Source organism: Trichechus manatus, unplaced genomic scaffold (assembly GCF_000243295.1).
Source record: "Trichechus manatus latirostris isolate Lorelei unplaced genomic scaffold, TriManLat1.0 scaffold00072, whole genome shotgun sequence".
NCBI classification, from domain to species: Eukaryota; Metazoa; Chordata; class Mammalia; order Sirenia; family Trichechidae; genus Trichechus; species Trichechus manatus.
Window position 1 is genome coordinate 12,994,805 of NW_004444008.1, and position 18,940 is coordinate 13,013,744.

General features: G+C 41.7%; 1 protein-coding gene across 2 annotated transcripts in view; it reads right to left on the reverse strand.

Moving 5' to 3' along the window:
• The window catches only part of CTNND2 (catenin delta 2), a 993,502-nt gene that overhangs the window by 501,167 nt on the left and 473,395 nt on the right, over positions 1–18,940 (reverse strand). For both annotated transcript variants that reach the window (XM_004380288.2, XM_004380287.3), the window contains one exon: positions 6,652–6,846. In XM_004380288.2, coding sequence (XP_004380345.1) covers positions 6,652–6,724 — 73 coding nt within the window. In that variant the 5' untranslated portion in view covers positions 6,725–6,846. The remainder of the gene's footprint in view (positions 1–6,651; positions 6,847–18,940) is intronic.

Sequence of the window (18,940 nt, forward strand, 5' to 3'; positions counted from 1 at the left end):
AGGAGAGGAAAGCAGGAAGGAGAGGCTCAAGGAGCAACATGAGCTCCTTTCATAGCTGCCTTTCTCTAGAGAGTCACACAGGACACATGATTCACGTTGTTTACACGAGGCTCAACCATTAGGGGATGCAAGGTGTCGGATTAGATGGCTGGAGAAGAGAATTAGCTCTGGAAAAATTTTGCTGGACCTTCTTAAGCACTATGAGAGCTTGCATCAAGTACTTGGCAATATGGTGTTTTGAACTCCCACCTCTTGAATAAAAAGCCCAATAAGAAACTACAAGGAAGCTTAAATGTTCAAACTACCTTAACTGACTCAGGCCCTGAGAGTTAGATCACAGCCTGTAACTAGGGGGATTTGTAACCGTAGGAGCTGCGACTCTCTTAATTCCGTAAAACTAAGCATTTCTATGAGAGTTGTAATCTATACTAAGGAGCCCTGGTGGCACAAGTGCTTAAACACTCAGCTGCTAACTAAAAGGTTGGTGTTTTGAACCGACTCAGCTGCTCCGCAGAAGCAAGACCTGGTGATCTGCTTCTGTAATGAGTACAGTCAAGAAAACCCTATGAGACAGTGTTGACCTGTCATAGGGTGGTTAACCATTGTCATAAAACAACATGTGTACTAACTGTTTAACAAGAAACTATTTGTTCTGTAAACCTTCATCTAAACTGCAATAAAAAAGAAATTATACTTTAAAAAAAAGAAAACCCTATGGGGCAGTTCTACTGTGTCACTGAGGTTGCTATGAGTCAGAACTGACTTGACAGCACCCAGCAACAACAACCTATACTATGATCTTGATCAATTCATTTTTCTATACATAGTTTTGCAATATTTTGAAGAAACGGAAAAGTCATATAAATTCTAGAGCTTTTTTTAAAAAAAAAAATCTATAGAGAATGTCTTGTGCTGAGGGCAGAATCTGCTAATCTGTAATTATGGTCCATAGTTGTGCGTCTTCTGTAAAATGTCGTAATTATTCTTAAATTCCAACTCTTGGTAGGTCACATTCAATATTCAGTTGAAATCTCATCCTTGGCTTTTATTCGTCGCAACATTGTTAAACGCTTATTGATGTTAACTCAAAGAAAGAGGGTGAAGTATACTATAAAGAACCAGAGTGTATCTCCAGGGTGAGGACAGTTGCGTTATTTATCAGAATTGTTGTTGTTGTTAGGTGCCCTTGAGTTGGTTCTGACTCATAGCGACCCCGTGTACAACAGAACAAAACTCTGCCCAGTCCTGCGCCATCCTCACAATCGTTGCTATTCTTGAGCTCACTGTTGCAGCCACTGTGTCAATCCATATCATTGAGGGCTTTCCTCTTTTTTGCTGGCCCTCTATTCCATCAAGCATGATGTCCTTCTCCAGGGACTGGTCCCCCCAAATCAAACCCACGGCCACTGAGTCAATTCCGACTCCTAGTGACCTTGCAGGACACAGTAGAACTGCCCCAGAGGGTATCTAAGGCTGTAATCTTACAAAAGCCGACTTCCTCTCACAGAGCAGCTGGGGAGTTCAAACGGCTGACCTTTCAGTTAGCAGCAGAGCACTTAACCACTGTGCCACCAGGGATCGTTATATATACATATATACCTCTTGTTGTTAGGTGCTGTTGAGTCAGTTACAACTCACAGGGGCGCTATGTACAACCCTGTGCACACCCCTATGGTCCCATACCATCCTCACAGTTTTCGCTATATTTGAGCCCACTGTTGCAGCCACTGGGTCAGTCCATCTTGGAGAGGGTCTTTCTCTTTTCCGCTGACCCTCTACCTCACAAAGCATGATGTCCTTCTCCAGGGACTGGTCTCTCCTGATAACATGTCCAAAGTCAAGGAGCACTCTGGCTGTACTTCTTCCAAGACAGACTTGTTTGTTCTTCTGGCAGTCTATGGTGTATTCAATATTCTTTGCCAACACCATAATTCAAAGGCGTCAATTCTTCTTCAGTCTTCCTTATTCTCTGTCCAGCTTTCGCATGCATATGAGGTGATTAAGAATATCACAGCTTGGGTCAGGCACACCTTAGTCCTGACATCTTTGCTTTTCAACACTTTAAAGAGGTCTTTTGCAGCAGATTTGCCCAATGCAATGCGTTGTTTGATCTCCTGACTGCTGCTTCCATGGGCCTTGATTGTGGATCCAAGTAAAATGAAATCCTTGATGACTTCAATCTTTTCTCTGTTTATCATCATGTTGCTTATTGGCCCAGTTGTAAGGATTTTTGTTTTCTTTACATTGAGATGGAATCCATACTGAAGGCCGTGGTCTTTGATCTTCCTCACTAAGTGCTTCAAGTCCTCTTCACTTTCAGCAAGCAAGGTTGTGTCATCTGCGTATCACAGGTTTTCAAGGAGTCTTCCACCAATCCACCTTTAACTGGTATTATTCATTTACATGAAACTATGGCAATTACCATATTTTTAAATTTTACCAATGAACTATTCTACTAGCCAACACTCTTTCTTCACCTATATTAAGGCTTTTTATTTTCACCATCTTAGGTAACTGGATACAAGTAAGCATCGGAAGCTGTTTTTGTTTTTGCAGATGGTATGATATCAAAAGGCTCATTCACAATTTCCCATTGAGTAATAATGAGGCCCCAACTTTTTAGGCTAAAAAAATATGAAAATATTAACTAAGAGTTTACATAGGATCTTATTTTACTTGCTGTAATAGAAGCCACTCATTTTTACTATTTGCAATAACGGCACTTACTAACAAGTAGTAAACGGCTAATATTCCACAGTTGTATGGACTCAAGTGATTCTTTTAATTGAAAATATTTTGATAGCAGGAATATTATTTACTAGTAATAAAATTTTACGACTATGAAGGTCATAAGTAATTCATCTATAACTTTATTAAACATTGGTTATTCTTGCAGAGCAGTAAGCGTTTTTTAAATACTCTCTCCACGCGTGCATGTTTACCACCTTCTGTTTTCCTTTTATTTTGAAATACTTGTCAACCTCATGAAGACAGTCAGTGCATTTTCTCCCGGCAGTGTGTCTATGATAATTTTTTACTACAAGCTGCCATATGCATCACAGAAAACTTGTTTTCAACACTTGCTCAGAATCACATTTATCCGAAAGGAAACCCATGTGACTATCATCACATCAGACGCTGGCTATTTCACTAGTTTATAAAGATGCACATTGAGGTTGTCAGTGTCGAGTGCTGATCAAATGACTCATAATTTGAGATTCATTAACATGTTTGAGCTTGAAATCAAAATCTGTGTTCTTCAGTGTCTGCTGAATAGACTCTAAGCAAATTCATGAGGACAAAATATTCCTTATTTTGCTATACTCCCTATTGTACAAGCTCTGGTTTTCACAAGCCGCAGCCCAGATGAAATGTGTGTTTTACCTAAACAGACATCTTTACTGAAATTGTACCTCTTTAAATTTGCATCTTGCAGGAAGTAAATCTCCAGACACTGGATTAATCATCCTGTAAAAGCAGGTCGAATATTCACGCCACCATCCAGCTCAGCAGTCTGCTGCTTCTGTCTCGTTTCATGAAATTCCAACCCCCACCCATGGCGGGAACACTGCGGCCCGTCTCTCATGCCCCCTTATCTGCCAACCCCTCAAGAAAGGAGATGTGGCAGGTACATTCGGTGAGAGTGTGCCCTCTGCGGAGTCTGGATGACCAGTTGACTAGCTCATTGCTTATTCACGAAGTGACCCTTTAACTTTTTCTTATGCTGCCAGATCTCAAGGCTGCAACGGAAACCTCATATCTCTACTTCCTGTCCTCGGGCACGCAGGCAGCTGCTGTAATTTCTGCCTTCCTACTAAAGCACCCACCACCCGTCTGTCAGTCTGTAGTACTGTGGTGGCTTTTGTGTTGCTGTGATGCTGGAAGCTAGGCCACTGGTATTTCAAATACGAGCAGGATCAGCTGTGGTGGACAGGTTTCAGCGGTGCTGCTAGACTAAGACTAGGAAGAAGGATCTGGCAATCTACTTTGCTTCCTAAAAAAACATCTGTACACTTCTAGAAATTTTTCCCTAGTATTGAGTAAATCAAGGTATTTGCTCAAAACTGCCTCAAGTTCAAAAGTGCAGGCTGTGGTGGGGTGTTGGCAGTCTGACTGTTATAACCTTAGCAGATCTCTGCAGCTGCAGAAAAACCAGGGCAACCAGGATTTCCGCTTTGAAGCATTTAAAGGACACTGTTGCCTTCCCTCAGAGGAGCTACAAAGGAAAAGCACCTGTGTTTTTGGGATGGCAAGCCACCGAGGGCTTAGAGCAGGGTGCAGCAAACTTTGCTGCAAACAGGCCAGGTAGTAAATATTTCCAGCTTTGCAGGCCATATGCTGTCATAACTACCTGATCTGCTGACATAGTGCAGAAGCCACCATATCATACATAAATAAATGGGCGTGGCTGTGTTCCAATAAATCTTTATTTACAGGCACTGAAATGTGAATTTCATATAATGTTCACATATCACAGAATATTATTTGTCTTTTGATTTTCTTTTCAACTACTTAAAAATTTAACGATCTTTCTTAGCCCATGGGCCCGACAAAAACAGGTGGCGAGCCAGATTTCATCCAAGGGCCATAGTTTGCCAACCCCTGTTGACTACAATTTTCAAAAAAAAGAAGTTTGAACATTTCCCCCTGCCTCTAATGTAGCATAGATGAATTATGTTTGTTACCTATTGTAGCTAATTTTTTATTAAACCCTCACAAGCTTATTAGCAAGAAATAATTCTAAGAGAATATGAATATGGAACAGAGAATCAACGTAATCCCTTTTGTTGTCAGTTTTCATTGGAATTAGATATTGAATGTCACTGAAGCTGTTATCTTTCTCTTGTAAAAGGGGTATACGGACATAAAATAAACCTTACTTAATAATCTGCAAAAACTAACCATTAAAATAGCCCGAACTCCAGGCAGGAATGGATCTAGACGGCTGAAGGAGAGAGAAATGCTAACAAAAGAATAAATGTACCTTCTTCATCTAAACATTGGAGCCATTTACAATATCAAAAATAAAGAATATTTTGTGCTTCTGTTCCTAGGATGTAGTGAAATATTGAAATTTAAATATCAATAATCAGCTATAAAAGCAACTTTGCTTGCCTTGATTTCAAAAGGTGTAATTTAGTATCATAATGCAGTCTTATAAAATTGCTATGCTCTACTTAGTGATCTCTAGAAGTTACAGTAGTCGGAGGATGTAGAGCCCCAAGCCTATCTCTGGACCTAAGCTTCAGCTTTCCTGCCTCAGCACCCGCCCGTGGTAATATGCATTGTTGGGGGAAAAAAATAGTTGGCTATATTGTCTGCACCCCGCAACATAATATGTTCTGAGTTTACTTAGCAAATTGGAGCTTTAGAAGTGCAATTTTTAGCATGTTTTTAATTATAATGATTTTCTAGTTAAGTGTTCTCTAGCACGTTTCATCACGATATTAGACCAATTATTTTGCAAATGGACATACAGTTGAGAAAACGTGTCTTTTTTCATGAGGCCTGTGGTTGTACTTAATTCATAATACATATTTAATCCAGGAGAGCTATACAGTTGATTCAACCATATGAGATTGCCAATATCTGACCCTTAGACAGCAATTTCATATGATTCAATCTAATAGTGTGAATGAAATCAGCCCTAACTTTCAAAACACAGTACATTTTTAGTAAATATATACATATATTTTCTGAGCTTGATAAACAGGTAGACCATATCATTAGAATCCATTACCAGCATCAGGCATATGCCTTTTTGGTCCTGTATAATGACTGCCAGGAGAAAGACGTGGCAGTCTGCTTCCATAAAGATTTACAGCTTTGGAAACCCTATGTGGCAGTTCTACTCTGTCCTATAGGGTCACTGTAAGTCGGAATTGACTTGATGGCAGCAGGTACAATGACCGCATTTTCTTGCAGTACTTATATTCATTAAATATGTTAACTCAGACATATTAAAAAATGAGTACTGTTTCCCTCACACTGCCTGAGTGGCAAAATCACTTCATAACCCCTGCTGTACTCCTTCCCTTCAGACTCAAGAAGCTCAAGTGAGTCACATGCTGTTTCTACCATCATCATCACAGATGTGATGAAGGTCATGATGCTTGTGGGGAGAGAGGGTGGACACACACACACCACATACACACACACACCACATACATACACACACACACCCCATACACCACATCACACATACACAACACATACTACACACACAACACACACATCACACATACCACACACCACACATACTACACCACACCACACACACACACACACACTATACAAACCACATCACACATATCACAGACCACACATACTACATATATACACACAACACACACACCAAAATCACACACACACCATGAAACACACCAAACATACCACACATCACATACACATACCACACAAAGCAAGCACACACACCAAACACTCCACATTTACCACATACACACACACCACACACATCACACACACACGTGCACATATACACCACACACACACACATATGCATCACACACATATACACCACACACACACGCTCTCCACGTCCATTCGTGAGGGAGCGTTTCGTAAGCCCCCCAGCAGACGCAGAGCTCGCCCACCATGGACTGGCCTCTGACTGAGGTGCCGAGTACACACCTGTGCTCGTGCGGTAGGTGCCCGTGTGCGCTGGTGGCAGAGAGTCCCCCTGGCTCTGGCTGAGGCTCCTCATGGGGGGTTTCTGGTAGACGCGGTCTTCATAAATGGGGTCTATGTGGTGCTCTGGGGACTGCAGGGCCCTCAGTTCTGGGCCCAGGTGGCCGTGCTGGCTGCTGTAGGAGGCTCGGGACCCAGCTGAAATGAATGAACAGAGAGCCATGAGGGCCAGATCACTGTCCAAGCAGCAGTGGGGTTAGCAAAGGCACATTTGAAAATTCTTGAAATCTGCCGAAAATCAAATGAATAACATGAAATTGCAGCAATACATCAAGCTAATCAGCTTATCGGTATCACCCAGCCACCTTGCTTTGCTCCCAAAACCACCTCACTTTAAGGACAGTAATGTTTCCCAGATAAATTCACGCTGAAGGAAGCCACTGAAACATCATTTTTCTCACAGTCTAATGACTGTAGCTGGGTTCCCCATGAGAGGAATCAGCCAGTCAAACTTAAACCTCCCTAGTTATCCCACAGTCCTTGCACCTTCAACTTCACAACAGAAATTAAGTGAAATGATGGGTCAGTGAATAAATCCCAACGGCAAGCCATCTTGATGCTGTTCCTGAAGAGTGAACCAGAATGAGTTTCCATCAGCAGTTTTTCCCTGAACTGTGCATGAACCAGAATATTCAGACGTTCAACAGCCTAAATCCCTCAGAGGAGCAGATGTCAAAAAAAAAAAAAAAGTTGTAAAGTTATATTTTCCTTTACTCCCACCCTCCAAATTGAAGCATTTGCATTTCATCCACCACCCTCTGAAAAGGTACAATTTACTGTTACTAACTGGTATAACTTACAAATTGAGGCCACCATCACCCAGCTTCATATATTTGTAAATTCCTCCTTGGGTCACTTCATATATAACATGGGAAGAAGTGTTATGTTGGAGCAACACTGTATACAGGGAACCATGGTGTCATGGTTTGAATTACATCCCCCCAAAAATGTGTGTATCAGTTTGGCTAGGCCATGATTCCTGGTACTGTGTGATTTTTCTGTATGTTGTAAACCTGCCTCTATGATGTTAATGAGGGAGGATGGGTGGCAGTTGTGTTAGTAAGGCAGGACCTGAGCTACAAGACTGGACTGTGTCCTGAGGCAATCTCTTGAGATATAAAAGACAGAAGTGAGCAGTGAGATAGGGGGAATATCATCAAGAAAGCAGTGCCAGGAGCAGAGTGAGTCCTTGGACAGGGGTCCCTGCGCCGAGAAGCTCCTAGTCCGGAGGAACACTGATGAGAAGGCTGACAGAGAGAAAAAGCCTTCCCCTGGAGCTGACGCCCTGAATTTGGACTTTCAGCCTACCTTACTGTGAAGAAGTAAACTTCTCTTCGTTAAAATCATCCACTTGTGGTATTTCTGTTAAGGCAGCACTAGATGACTAAGACACATAGGTATCTCTGAAGGAGCAGAAAATGGAGTTTTGTAGGGTTAAGAGACTGAGAGGGCAGACAGAATAAAAGGAATGGATTGAGAGCCAATATTTCAGGTAAGGTATAGTTAGAACCTTTTCTAGCCATGTCCTGTCCTAGTGATTGGTCTTTCCTGATGATGTGTCCAAAGTAAGTGAGTTGAAGTCTTGCCATCCTCACTTTTAACGAACATTCTGGTTGCTTTTTTTCTAAGACTGATAGAAAAGGACATCATGTTTAGTAAAGTAAAAGCCAAAATCCACTGCGTCGAGTCGATTCCGACTCACAGCGACCCTACAGGGCAGAGTAGAACTGCCTCATAGGGTTTCCAAGGAGCAGCTGGTGGATTCGAACTGCCGACCTTTTGGTTAGCAGCCAAGTGCTTAACCACTGAGTCACCAGGGCTCCTTAGTAGAGGGCCAATAAAAATGGGGGACACTCTCATGAGATGGACTGATATACTAATCACAACAATGGACTCAAATATACCAATGATTGTGGAGATGGCAGAGGACTGGGCAACATTTTCTCCTGTTGTACTTGAGGTTGCCATGAGTCTGAGCTGACTCAATGACAACTAATACCACCACCACAGTCAGAACCACAGGAGCAGGAACGTCAGAGAAGTCACCTCACTAGGGGCAGATGGGATGGAGGACACCTATGCACAATGAAGAAGATGAAGAATCAAGGAGGGTTGTCATCTGTCCACGGTGAGTAGAGAACGCATACGGGAACCAAACGAGGCTACAGCTGATTTAGGAAGGACCCTTCAGCTCAATCTCCGAAGCTAACAGCAGTGTGTCATGTTGGGATTTAACTGGCAGTTGCCTTTGAACAGCCTCATTTCAAAACTCTCCTTTTCAGCCTAAAGGGATAGGGTATTGGAACTCCTTAATCTTGGTGGGGTTTGTGAACAGCTCTACCTCTGATGAGCGGATCCAGAGGTTCCACTGGTGGCCATTTTAAAGACAAAGTTGTCAAATACTCAAAAATTGGGCTGCTTCTTCAGAATCACGTAGCCTAAAGGATTTTAATATCCTTGCATAGAATATCTGTACGCAGCATGATGGTTCAGTGGCGGAATTCTCACCTCCCATGCGGGATAACTGGGTTAGATTCCTGGCCATCGCACCTCACACACAGCCGCCACCCTTCTGTTAGTGGAGGCTTGCGTGGTGCTAGGATATTGAATAGGTTTCAGAGGAGCTTCTAGAGTAAGACAAACTAAAAAGAAAGAGCTGGTAATATATTTCCAAGTATCAGCCACTGAAAATCCTAAGGATTACAAAGGTCCAGTTCTCCGCTGATCATGGGGATGGCACAGGAGTGGGTGGCATTTTGTGTCCGTGTGCGTGGGGTTGTCACCAGTCAGGGACAAACACTACAGCAGCTGACAACAACAGCAACAGCAGCAGCAGCAACAACAGAATGTTTGAAGAAAAAGTCATTCAAAAGTTTTGAAATTACAGACAGATAAATGTTTTGCTGGTATCTTTTAGGATAAGGAATATAAAAACCCATTGTCGTCGAGTCCATTCTGACTCATGGTGACCCTGCAGGACAGAGTAGAACGTCACCATAGGGTTTCCAAGGCTGCAATCTTTATGGAAGCAGACTGCCACATCTTTCTCCCCGAGAGCAACTGGTAGATTTGAACTGCTGACCTTTCGGTTAGCACCAGCTCTTAACCACTGCACCACCAGGGCTCCTTATCTTTAGCATTGAAAAAAATAGAAACAAAAAAATAAAATAAACCTGTTGCTGTCCAGTGGATTCCGACCATAGCAATCCCATGGGACAGAACAGAACTGCCCCATAGGGTTTCTAAGGAATGGCTGGTGGATTTGAACTGCCAGCCTTTTGGGTAGCAGCTGAGTTCTTAACCACTACAACACCAAAGCTCTATCTTTAGCAAAGACCACCTTACATTCAAATACGCAGAAAATAGAGCATTTCTGAATGACTGGGGCAGTGGTCTATGAATTCAGTGTTAATAAAACTCACTGAATGTTTTCAGAAAAGGAAAGGAAGAGGGCAAGCAAGTTCCTTACATTTCCCTTTGCTAGTACTTAGGTAAGTTCTGATTTAGATAGCATTCACATGAACGATAGTTTCAAAATGACTGTTTTGCATAATTAGGTTCATTGTATCTGATTTATCAACTGCCAGCATCACACTGAATGTTATCTAATGCTCATATTTTTCAGGAATATATTTAAGTACGATCTGCTTTGAGTTCCTGCTGTCAATTCTTCTTTCTTCTGAAGGTTTTGATAATATTGCCAAGGAATTAAACAAGCAGACAGCCATTATACCCAAATGTTGTATAGTCAAATAAGTTCTTTATATTTGGTTGATTTTGAGTAGAAACTTCATCACTTCTCCATTATTCAGCAATGAACCCAAAACACCCAATAATAAAAAACGAGGACTTACTGATTTTTTACTTGGTGACATGATCTTAATGTGCGAAAATCCTTTTATTATAATTATTTAACTGACATTACAAAATCTTTATTAATACCATGAATCATAAATTAATTATTAATGATTCTAAGCAAGGAGGAAATATCTTAATATAAAGCTTAACTTCATGGATATCTTTCAGTGGCATTAATAAAAATATCAGTATAATTATTAAATATTTGACATCTATTATGCATTTTTTCTATTAGCATACTCTGGGTCAAAGTATATGAGTTTCTAAAGGGAAACACTTGTACAAAACATGGATACATATTTAAGAAGCAAGAGTCCTTGGATGATACTCAAGCTAAAACCAAACCCATTGCTGATGAGTTGATTCCGACTCATAGCAACCCTATAGGACAAAGCAGAACTGCCCCATAGGGTCTCCAAGGAGCAGCTGGTGGGTTCAAGCTGCCAGCTGTTTGGTTAGCAGCCGAGTTCTTAACCACTGCACCACCAGGGCTTCCCTTGGGTAGTGCAAATGGTTAATTTGCTGGGCACCTAACCAAAACGTTGGAGGTTCACCCAGTGGGAACTTGGAAGAAAGTCCTGGTGATCTACTTCAGAAAAATCAGCCATTGAAAAACCCTATGGAGCACAGATCTACTCTGACACACACAGGGTTGCCCATGAGTCGAAACTGACTTGACAGAAAGTGGTTGGTTGGTGGGATTTAAGTAGTATTCATAGCTACTAATGAGAAGAGGCATTTTAAAAGAGTATTGTTTATGCTCCTTTTTTATCCTGTGATCAGGTTTCAATTGCTCTAGGGTGGGCAAGGTTATTGGCAAGACAGACAGAGAGAACTAAGAGAAAGAAGAGAGGCCAAGAAATCAAAGGGTACAAGTGTAACTTCTAGAATTCATGTGTGCTACCACCCTTGCTCAAGCAAAAGAATGTATCAGATCCTTACAAACAAGGACAACTGTATTTGGGGCAATTCTGAGAAAAAAATTCTCACACAATCTCTTCGGGGACTATATTCCAAAATGTCATTAGATGATGTATATATGTGCTGATTCGCAGAAAGTGTACTCTTGTTTAGAAGTAATGTTCTTTTACCATTACGGTCTATTTGACAGTGAGTCCTAAGCACTACATAGCACTCAAAACATTATTCATAAGCACTTACATCTTTGCCAGGAAATTACATGATGCTATTATAACAGGAAAAAATAAGAAACTTTGCCTTTGTCCAAAATGCCACAGATGTCAAGACCAAATGTTCCTGCCATTCATGTTAGTGGAGAACAATTCTGGGAGCCTGAACTGGACCAAGCTAAGGGTCAGAAGCTCAGCATGGCGAAGTTTAGTAAAACATGGACGGGTTAAAGGGAAAACAGATGCCACAGACCAGACCAACAGCATGGACTGTTCACCAACCACCACAGACATACACCATAGACATACTTTATGCAAGGATAACATCAGTGTTTATAACACATTTCATGACCAATTTCTGCCATGATTTCTATATTGCTATACTGTTAACACTCCAATTCCATCATGCGGTTGGGCTCTTCCTACTTCTCCTGTTCAATGACAAAGTCTGAGTCAAGAGGGCTCAGGCACTGGCAATTTTCACACATAATGTGTTTCTGAAAATGGGTTTGAAGGCTCACGTCTGAAACATGAGGGTGGGCTAAAGGAGGGGTGGTGATCCAGGAGGGTGGACAGTACCTTACAATATGCTCACCTGTGCTCTGTGCAGACCATGTCTCCTGCAGGCCCAGGAACCCCGGAAGACTAGGAAGGACCTGCTCGGTGACCCAGGTCTGGGCCTGAAGAGTTGTTGGCACAAGATCTACCACTTGTCCTGGGCCTCAGAAGTCAGTTCTTCTTCTCCACTGCTAGGGTTGACTTGAGTAGATGCTCAGATAGCTGAAACTCAAGTCAATCCTTGCCACTCTGGTGGTGTTGGTGGTGGGTACAGAGGACAGAGAGGGATGGATGCCAGTTCTCTGACAGGGGAATGGATTGGACCACTGGTGAATGGAGGGGCACCAGACCTCGGACATGCCCTGCTTCTGTGCTTGACACCTGCACTCCAGGGCTGCCATTTACGTGTGCAACTCCCATGCAGAAGCTTGCAATCATGGTTCACCATCAAATTTGGCACATGGAGGGTGGCTTAGGGGTGCTGAGGCATAATGTGCAACAGTCTGTGGTAAACAGAAACACCAGCTATAGTAGTTAATTTTACCGCTGTTTCTTGGGCCAGTTTTCTCAAACGACTTATGAATTGTGCTCCAGGTCTGCCTCTTACCAACTGGGTGAAGCCAGGCAAATTCCTGAACTTCTATGAGCCCCAGGTTCCTCAAGGGTAAAAAGGTGATAGTATAGGCATTTGTACAGCATGGGATTGTTGGGGCATCAAGATGAGTGAGATCATGTGTGAAAGTGCTCTAACGCTGATAAAGCAGCATAAAAAGAACTAATGTTCTCATTTCATCTCATCTTGGAAGCAAGAAATGATGCTCTCTCATAGAAGTGCACGTGCTGATTTGAAAAACTAATCATGTCTCAATGTGAACAATCAAAATCAACTTAGACATTTAATTCTGAAATTTTTTAAATGACAAATATTTTATTGCTAATCCTAGAAAACACTTGCAAAATGTAAATCTTAAAGTTTTATTTTATTTTTTTAAAAAGCATTAGTGTTACTTTCTAATGAAAAATCTGTTGCTGTCCAGTCAATTCTGACTCATAGCGGCTCTATAGAACAGAGTAGAACTGCCCCATAGGGTTTCCAAGGAGCAACTGGTAGATTCTAACTGGGAAACTTTTGGTTAGTAACCTGAGCTCTTAATCACTGTGCCACCAGGGGTCCTAATGAGTAACTGTGAAGAACTCCAAAAGGAAAAAATATATATACTGAAATTACCAAGAAATGATTTTAAAAGATGGAATTTTTTATAGAAAGGGATAGGGCATAAATTAAAACCTTCAGGTTGAAGACAACAAACACTTGCTAGTGCAGAAGGAAGCCAGCAACAGGCTTGCAGCGAGTTCTTGACATGGAAGATCACAAAGACGCAGCAGAGAGCTAAACTGTGCTCACTGCCTTGCTTGCCTCACTCTTCCACACCAGGCTTTCACTGGGTCAGAGAATCTATCAGGCTCTGTTTTCATTTCAACAGCAGAAAAAAACCTTTGTCATTTTTACAATGATTGGCAAGCAAATTTCTATACACGGGTGAGTCCTGGCTGCACAATGGCTAAGTGCTTGCCTGCTAACAGAAAGGTCAGGGCTTCGAATCCACCAAAGCCTCCATGGGAGAAAAGACCTGGCAATCTGCTTCCGTAAAGATTACAGCCTTGGAAACTCTATGGGGCAGTTCTATTCTGTCGCTATGACTCGGAATTAACTCAATGGAATCAATTCTGACTCCTGGAGACTCCATATGTGCAGAGTAGAACTGCGCCATGGAGTTTTCAAGGCTGTGACCTTTAGGAAGCAGACTGCCAGGTCTGTCTTCCAGGGAGCCTCTGGGTGGGTTTGAACCACCAACCTTTAGGCTAGTAGTTGAGCACCTAACCATCTGCACTACCCAGGGACATATATGTACATATATGTGTACGTATACATACATACATACATATACACACATACATACACACACGCATACCAGGTAATCTATATTGATCCATATATTCATTCATGTGTTCATTAATTCAGCACATATTTACTGAGTGCCTGGGCACACTCCTGGAGCTGAGAACACCATGTCTCTCTAGATAGACAGGGTCTCTAGCTAACAGAGCTGACACTCTGTTGGTGAAGTCAAACAACAAACATTTTCACATTCAGGCAGGGAAGAGGGGACCGAGTGCCAGGGGGGTATATTATTTTACATAGGGTGGTCAACAAAGTTCCTTCGGAGTGTCTGCCATTTTAGAGGAGACCTGACTAAGGTGAGCAAGGCAAAGTGCTGTGCTGGAGGAAAACCTGCAGGAAGGTTTCACGGCCGAGGGACCAGCACCAATAGCCAAGCCCCTGTATAGGAGATGCATTGCATAATATATATAGGTTGGCTTTATTAGTATCTAATTAATCCACACTGCCTTTTAGAGGAAACACCAATTAGTAAATGAACTCTTCAAGGGTTCATACTACAATTGATTGAAATAATTGAACAGGAAATTTTTAATTCAAAATCTCACTACTGAGGAGGCAGGGCCAAGATGGCGGAGTAGTCAGACGCTTCCGGTGGACCCTCTTACAACAAAGATCAAAAAAAACAAGTGATTCGATAATATACGGCAATCTGGGAAGCCTGAACATCAAAGGCAGAGTTGAGGAACCGGGCTGAGTGGCAGGGGAAGGGAGAGATGGTTCAGAAGCAGCGAGGAGTTGCCAGATCTGACACAGGGAGAGCCTGAGCCCTTCAGGCCTGAGCAGCTCTTGGGTGAGTGGTAAGGCAGGCAAGCGGCAGTGCTCGGGAGGTGCGTCTTTTGCACCAGGAGAGACCCAGCGCCAGAGATTCTACATGGCCATCCAGAATCGGGGAGAAGGTGCCCTCATCGGCAAAAGATAAGTACTTGCGTACAGTTTACCACGTGGATCAAAAACACTCCCCTTAGGGAAAAACCTCTCTCCCATTTACCTCCCCGCACCCTGCTCTGTGCTGGGTCCTGGACCAGCTTCAGCAATTGCCACGACCCCTGGGCCGGGAGTAGGATCCGTCACACGGCTGGAGCCATTCTCCCTGCCTTGGAGAGTGAACAAATTAACAAACAGGGGGGAGAAAAAACTGTTGGCTCCCTAAGCCAGGAACCCAGGGTAGGCACAGCTGCTTTGCCTAGGCACAGGCATAAGGGATCCACGGACTTTGAATGCCTTTTCCCCTGCATAGGCTTGTGTGGGCCTATTTCAGCAGCGTAGGCCCCCATTACTGCAGTAAAACAGAGTATATACCGGAAGTCTAACTTCAACTGTTTCAGCTGTGCAGTGGCAGGTTCCTGACATTTGACAACACTCTGCCCGTTAAGCAGGGTCTTCACCTACCCACATCAGGGACCTAAGGACTGGTAGCTCCACTCATACCACCTAGTCACCTGCGATAGGGGCCCATGAAGAAGAGGGGCCCCCCAGTCCTTACAGCCAACAGCATTAGCTGCTCATAGTCTGGCTGCAAAACCCATCCACCTACGTGCCCTAGGGAACAGGGACACGCCTTCCATCTGGACACTCAGGGGTGGCTGTCAGTCCCCTGCCTTGCTCAGAGTGTGTCCCCCTGCTGCAGCCAGATGCCTGTGCTTACACCAATCACCCATGCCTGTCTATGACTGTAAGTGGGAGCCTACACTACACATTTGGCAGCTATGTATCTGCGCACCTGAGCTAAAACCATACAGGAGGAGTGGGCAGACTCTTTAGCTCACCTACCTAGCAACAGATCTAACCACCTGGTGACAGGACATAAGAGCTTCAAAGGTGCCAATAATCAAACTAGCTCATACGAGCAGCCTATTTGGGCATATCAAAACAAGAAGACAGGACACAGTAAGCAAACATAAAATAAATATAATGACTCACTGATAGCTCAGGGACAACAGTCAATATCAAATCACATAAACAGGCAATCCATGATGGCTTCAGCAAGCTTCCAAAATAAAGAACGTAGAAATTTTCCAGAGGAGGAAAATTTCTTGGACTTACCGGAGGCAGAATGCAAAAGATTAATATACAGAACTCTTCAAAAACTTAGGAAGGAAATTAATCAAAATGCAGAACACACAATAGAGGAAATTTAAAAGATTAGAAAAAAGCATAATGACAAACGTAAAAGTCTGCAAGAATCTATAGAGACAGTAATCAGAAATCCAGAAGATTAACAACAAAATTTCAGAGTTAGACAACTCAATAGAAAGTCACAGGAGCAGAATTGAGGCGATGGAAGTCAGAATTAGTGAGACTGAAGATAATGCACTTGACACCAACTTATCTGAGGAAAAATCAGATAAAAGGATTAAAAAAAAAATGAAGAAACCCTAAGAATTATGTGGGACTCTATCAAGAGTAATAGCCTACAAGTGATTGGAGTACCAGAACAGGGCGGAGGGGGGAGGGAGGCAGGGAATAAAAGAACATACAGAGAGAATTGCTGAAGATTTGTTGGCAGAAAACTTCTCTGATATTGTTAAAGATAAGAAGATACCTATCCAAGATGCTCATCGAACCCCACATAAGATAGATCCCAAAAGAAAGTCACCAAGACATACTACAATCAAACTTGCCAAAACCAAAGATAAAGAGAGAATTTTAAGAGTGCCTAGGGATCAACGAAAAGTCATCTACAAAGGACAGTCAATAAGAATAAGCTTGGAATACTCAGCAGAAACCATGCAGGCAAGAAGGCAATGGGATGACATATATAAAGCCTTGAAGGAAAAAAAAAAACTGCCAGCCAAGAATCATATATCTAACAAAACTGTCTCTCAAATATGATAGAGAAATTAGAGCATTTCCAGATAAACAGAAGTTTAGGGAATTTTCAAAAACCAAAACAAAATTACAAGAAATACTAAAGGGTGTCCTCCGGTTAGAAAATCAGTAACATCAGATAACAACCCAAGACTAGAACACAAGACAGAGCAACCAGATATCAACCCAGATAGGGAAATCACAAAAGTAAATCAAAGCTAAAACACTGGAAATAGGGAAACAGATGTCAATATGTAAAAGATGACAACACTAAAACAAAAAAGAGGGACTTAAAAAATGTAGATATAGATTTTTCATATGGAGAGGACGTCAAGGCGATATAAAGAAATAAAAGACTGGTATAAACTTAGAAAAATAGGAGTAAATATTAAGGCGATCACAAAGGAAACTAACTATCCTACAAGTCAAAATAAAAAACTAGAAAAATATAAAGAGTCAGCAAACACAAAATCAACGACCCTGAAAAAGATGAAAATACATAAAGAAAAACAACTCAGCACAGAAAATTAAATGGTACAAAGAAACTGTGAACAACACACAAAAAAAGACATCAAAATGACAGCACTAAACTCACACCTGTCAATAATTACACTGAATGTAAATGGACTACATGCACCAATAAAGAGAAAGCGGTAGACTGGATAAAGAAACACGATCCGTCTATATGCTGCCTACAAGGGACACACCTTAGACTTAAAGACACAAACAACCTAAAACTTACAGGATGGAAAAAAATATATCAAGCAAACAACACTCAAAAAAGAGCAGGAGTGGCAACATTAATCTCTGACAAAATACCCTTTAAAGTAAAATCCACCACAAAGGATAAGGAAGGACACTATACAATGATTAAAGGGTCAATACTCCGGGAGGACATAACTATAATAAATGTTTATGCACCCAACGACAGGGCTCCAAAATACATAAAATAAACTCTAACGGCACTGAAAAGAGAGATAGACAGCTCCACAACAGTAAGAGGAGTCTTCAACACACCAGTTTCAGTGAAGGACAGAACATCCAGAAAGAAGCTCAACAAAGACACAGAAAGAGCTAAACACTACAATCAACCAACTTGATCTCATAGACATATACTGAACACTGCACCCAACAGCAGCCAAGTATACTTACTTTTCCAACACACATGGAACATTCTCCAGAATAGACCACATTGTAGTCAATAAAGCAAGCCTTAACAAAATCCAAAGCATTGAAATATTACAAAGCATCTTTTCTGACCATAAAGCCATAAAAGTAGAAATCAATAACAAAAAAAACAAGGAAAAAAAGCAAACACATGTAAATTGAACAACACCGTGCTCAAAAACTACTGGGTTATAGAAGAAATTAAGGATGGAATAAACAAATTCATAGAATCAAATGAAAATGAAAACACATCCTACCAGAACCTTTGGGACACAGCAAAAGCAGTGTTCAGAGGTCAGTTTATAGTAAAAAATGCATACATCCACAAAGAAGAAAGGGCCATAATCAAAACATTAACCCTACAACTGGGACAAGTAGAAAGAGAGCAGCAAAAGAAACCCTCAGGCACCAGAAGAAAGGAAATAATAAGAATTAGAGCAGAATTAAGTGAAATAGAGAATAGAAAAACAACTGAAAGAGATAACAAGACCAAAAGATGGTTCTCTGAAAAGATCAACAAAACTGATAAACCACTGGCCAAAAATACAAAAGAAAAACAAGAAAGGAAGCAGATAACCCATATAAGAAATGAGATGGGTGATATCACAAAAGACACAATTGAAATCAAAAGAATCGTAACAGAATACTTTGAAACATTGTACTCTAACAAATCTGAAAACCTAGAGGGGAAATGGACAAATTTCTAGAAACTCACTTCCTACCTAAACTAACACAAACAGAGGTAGAA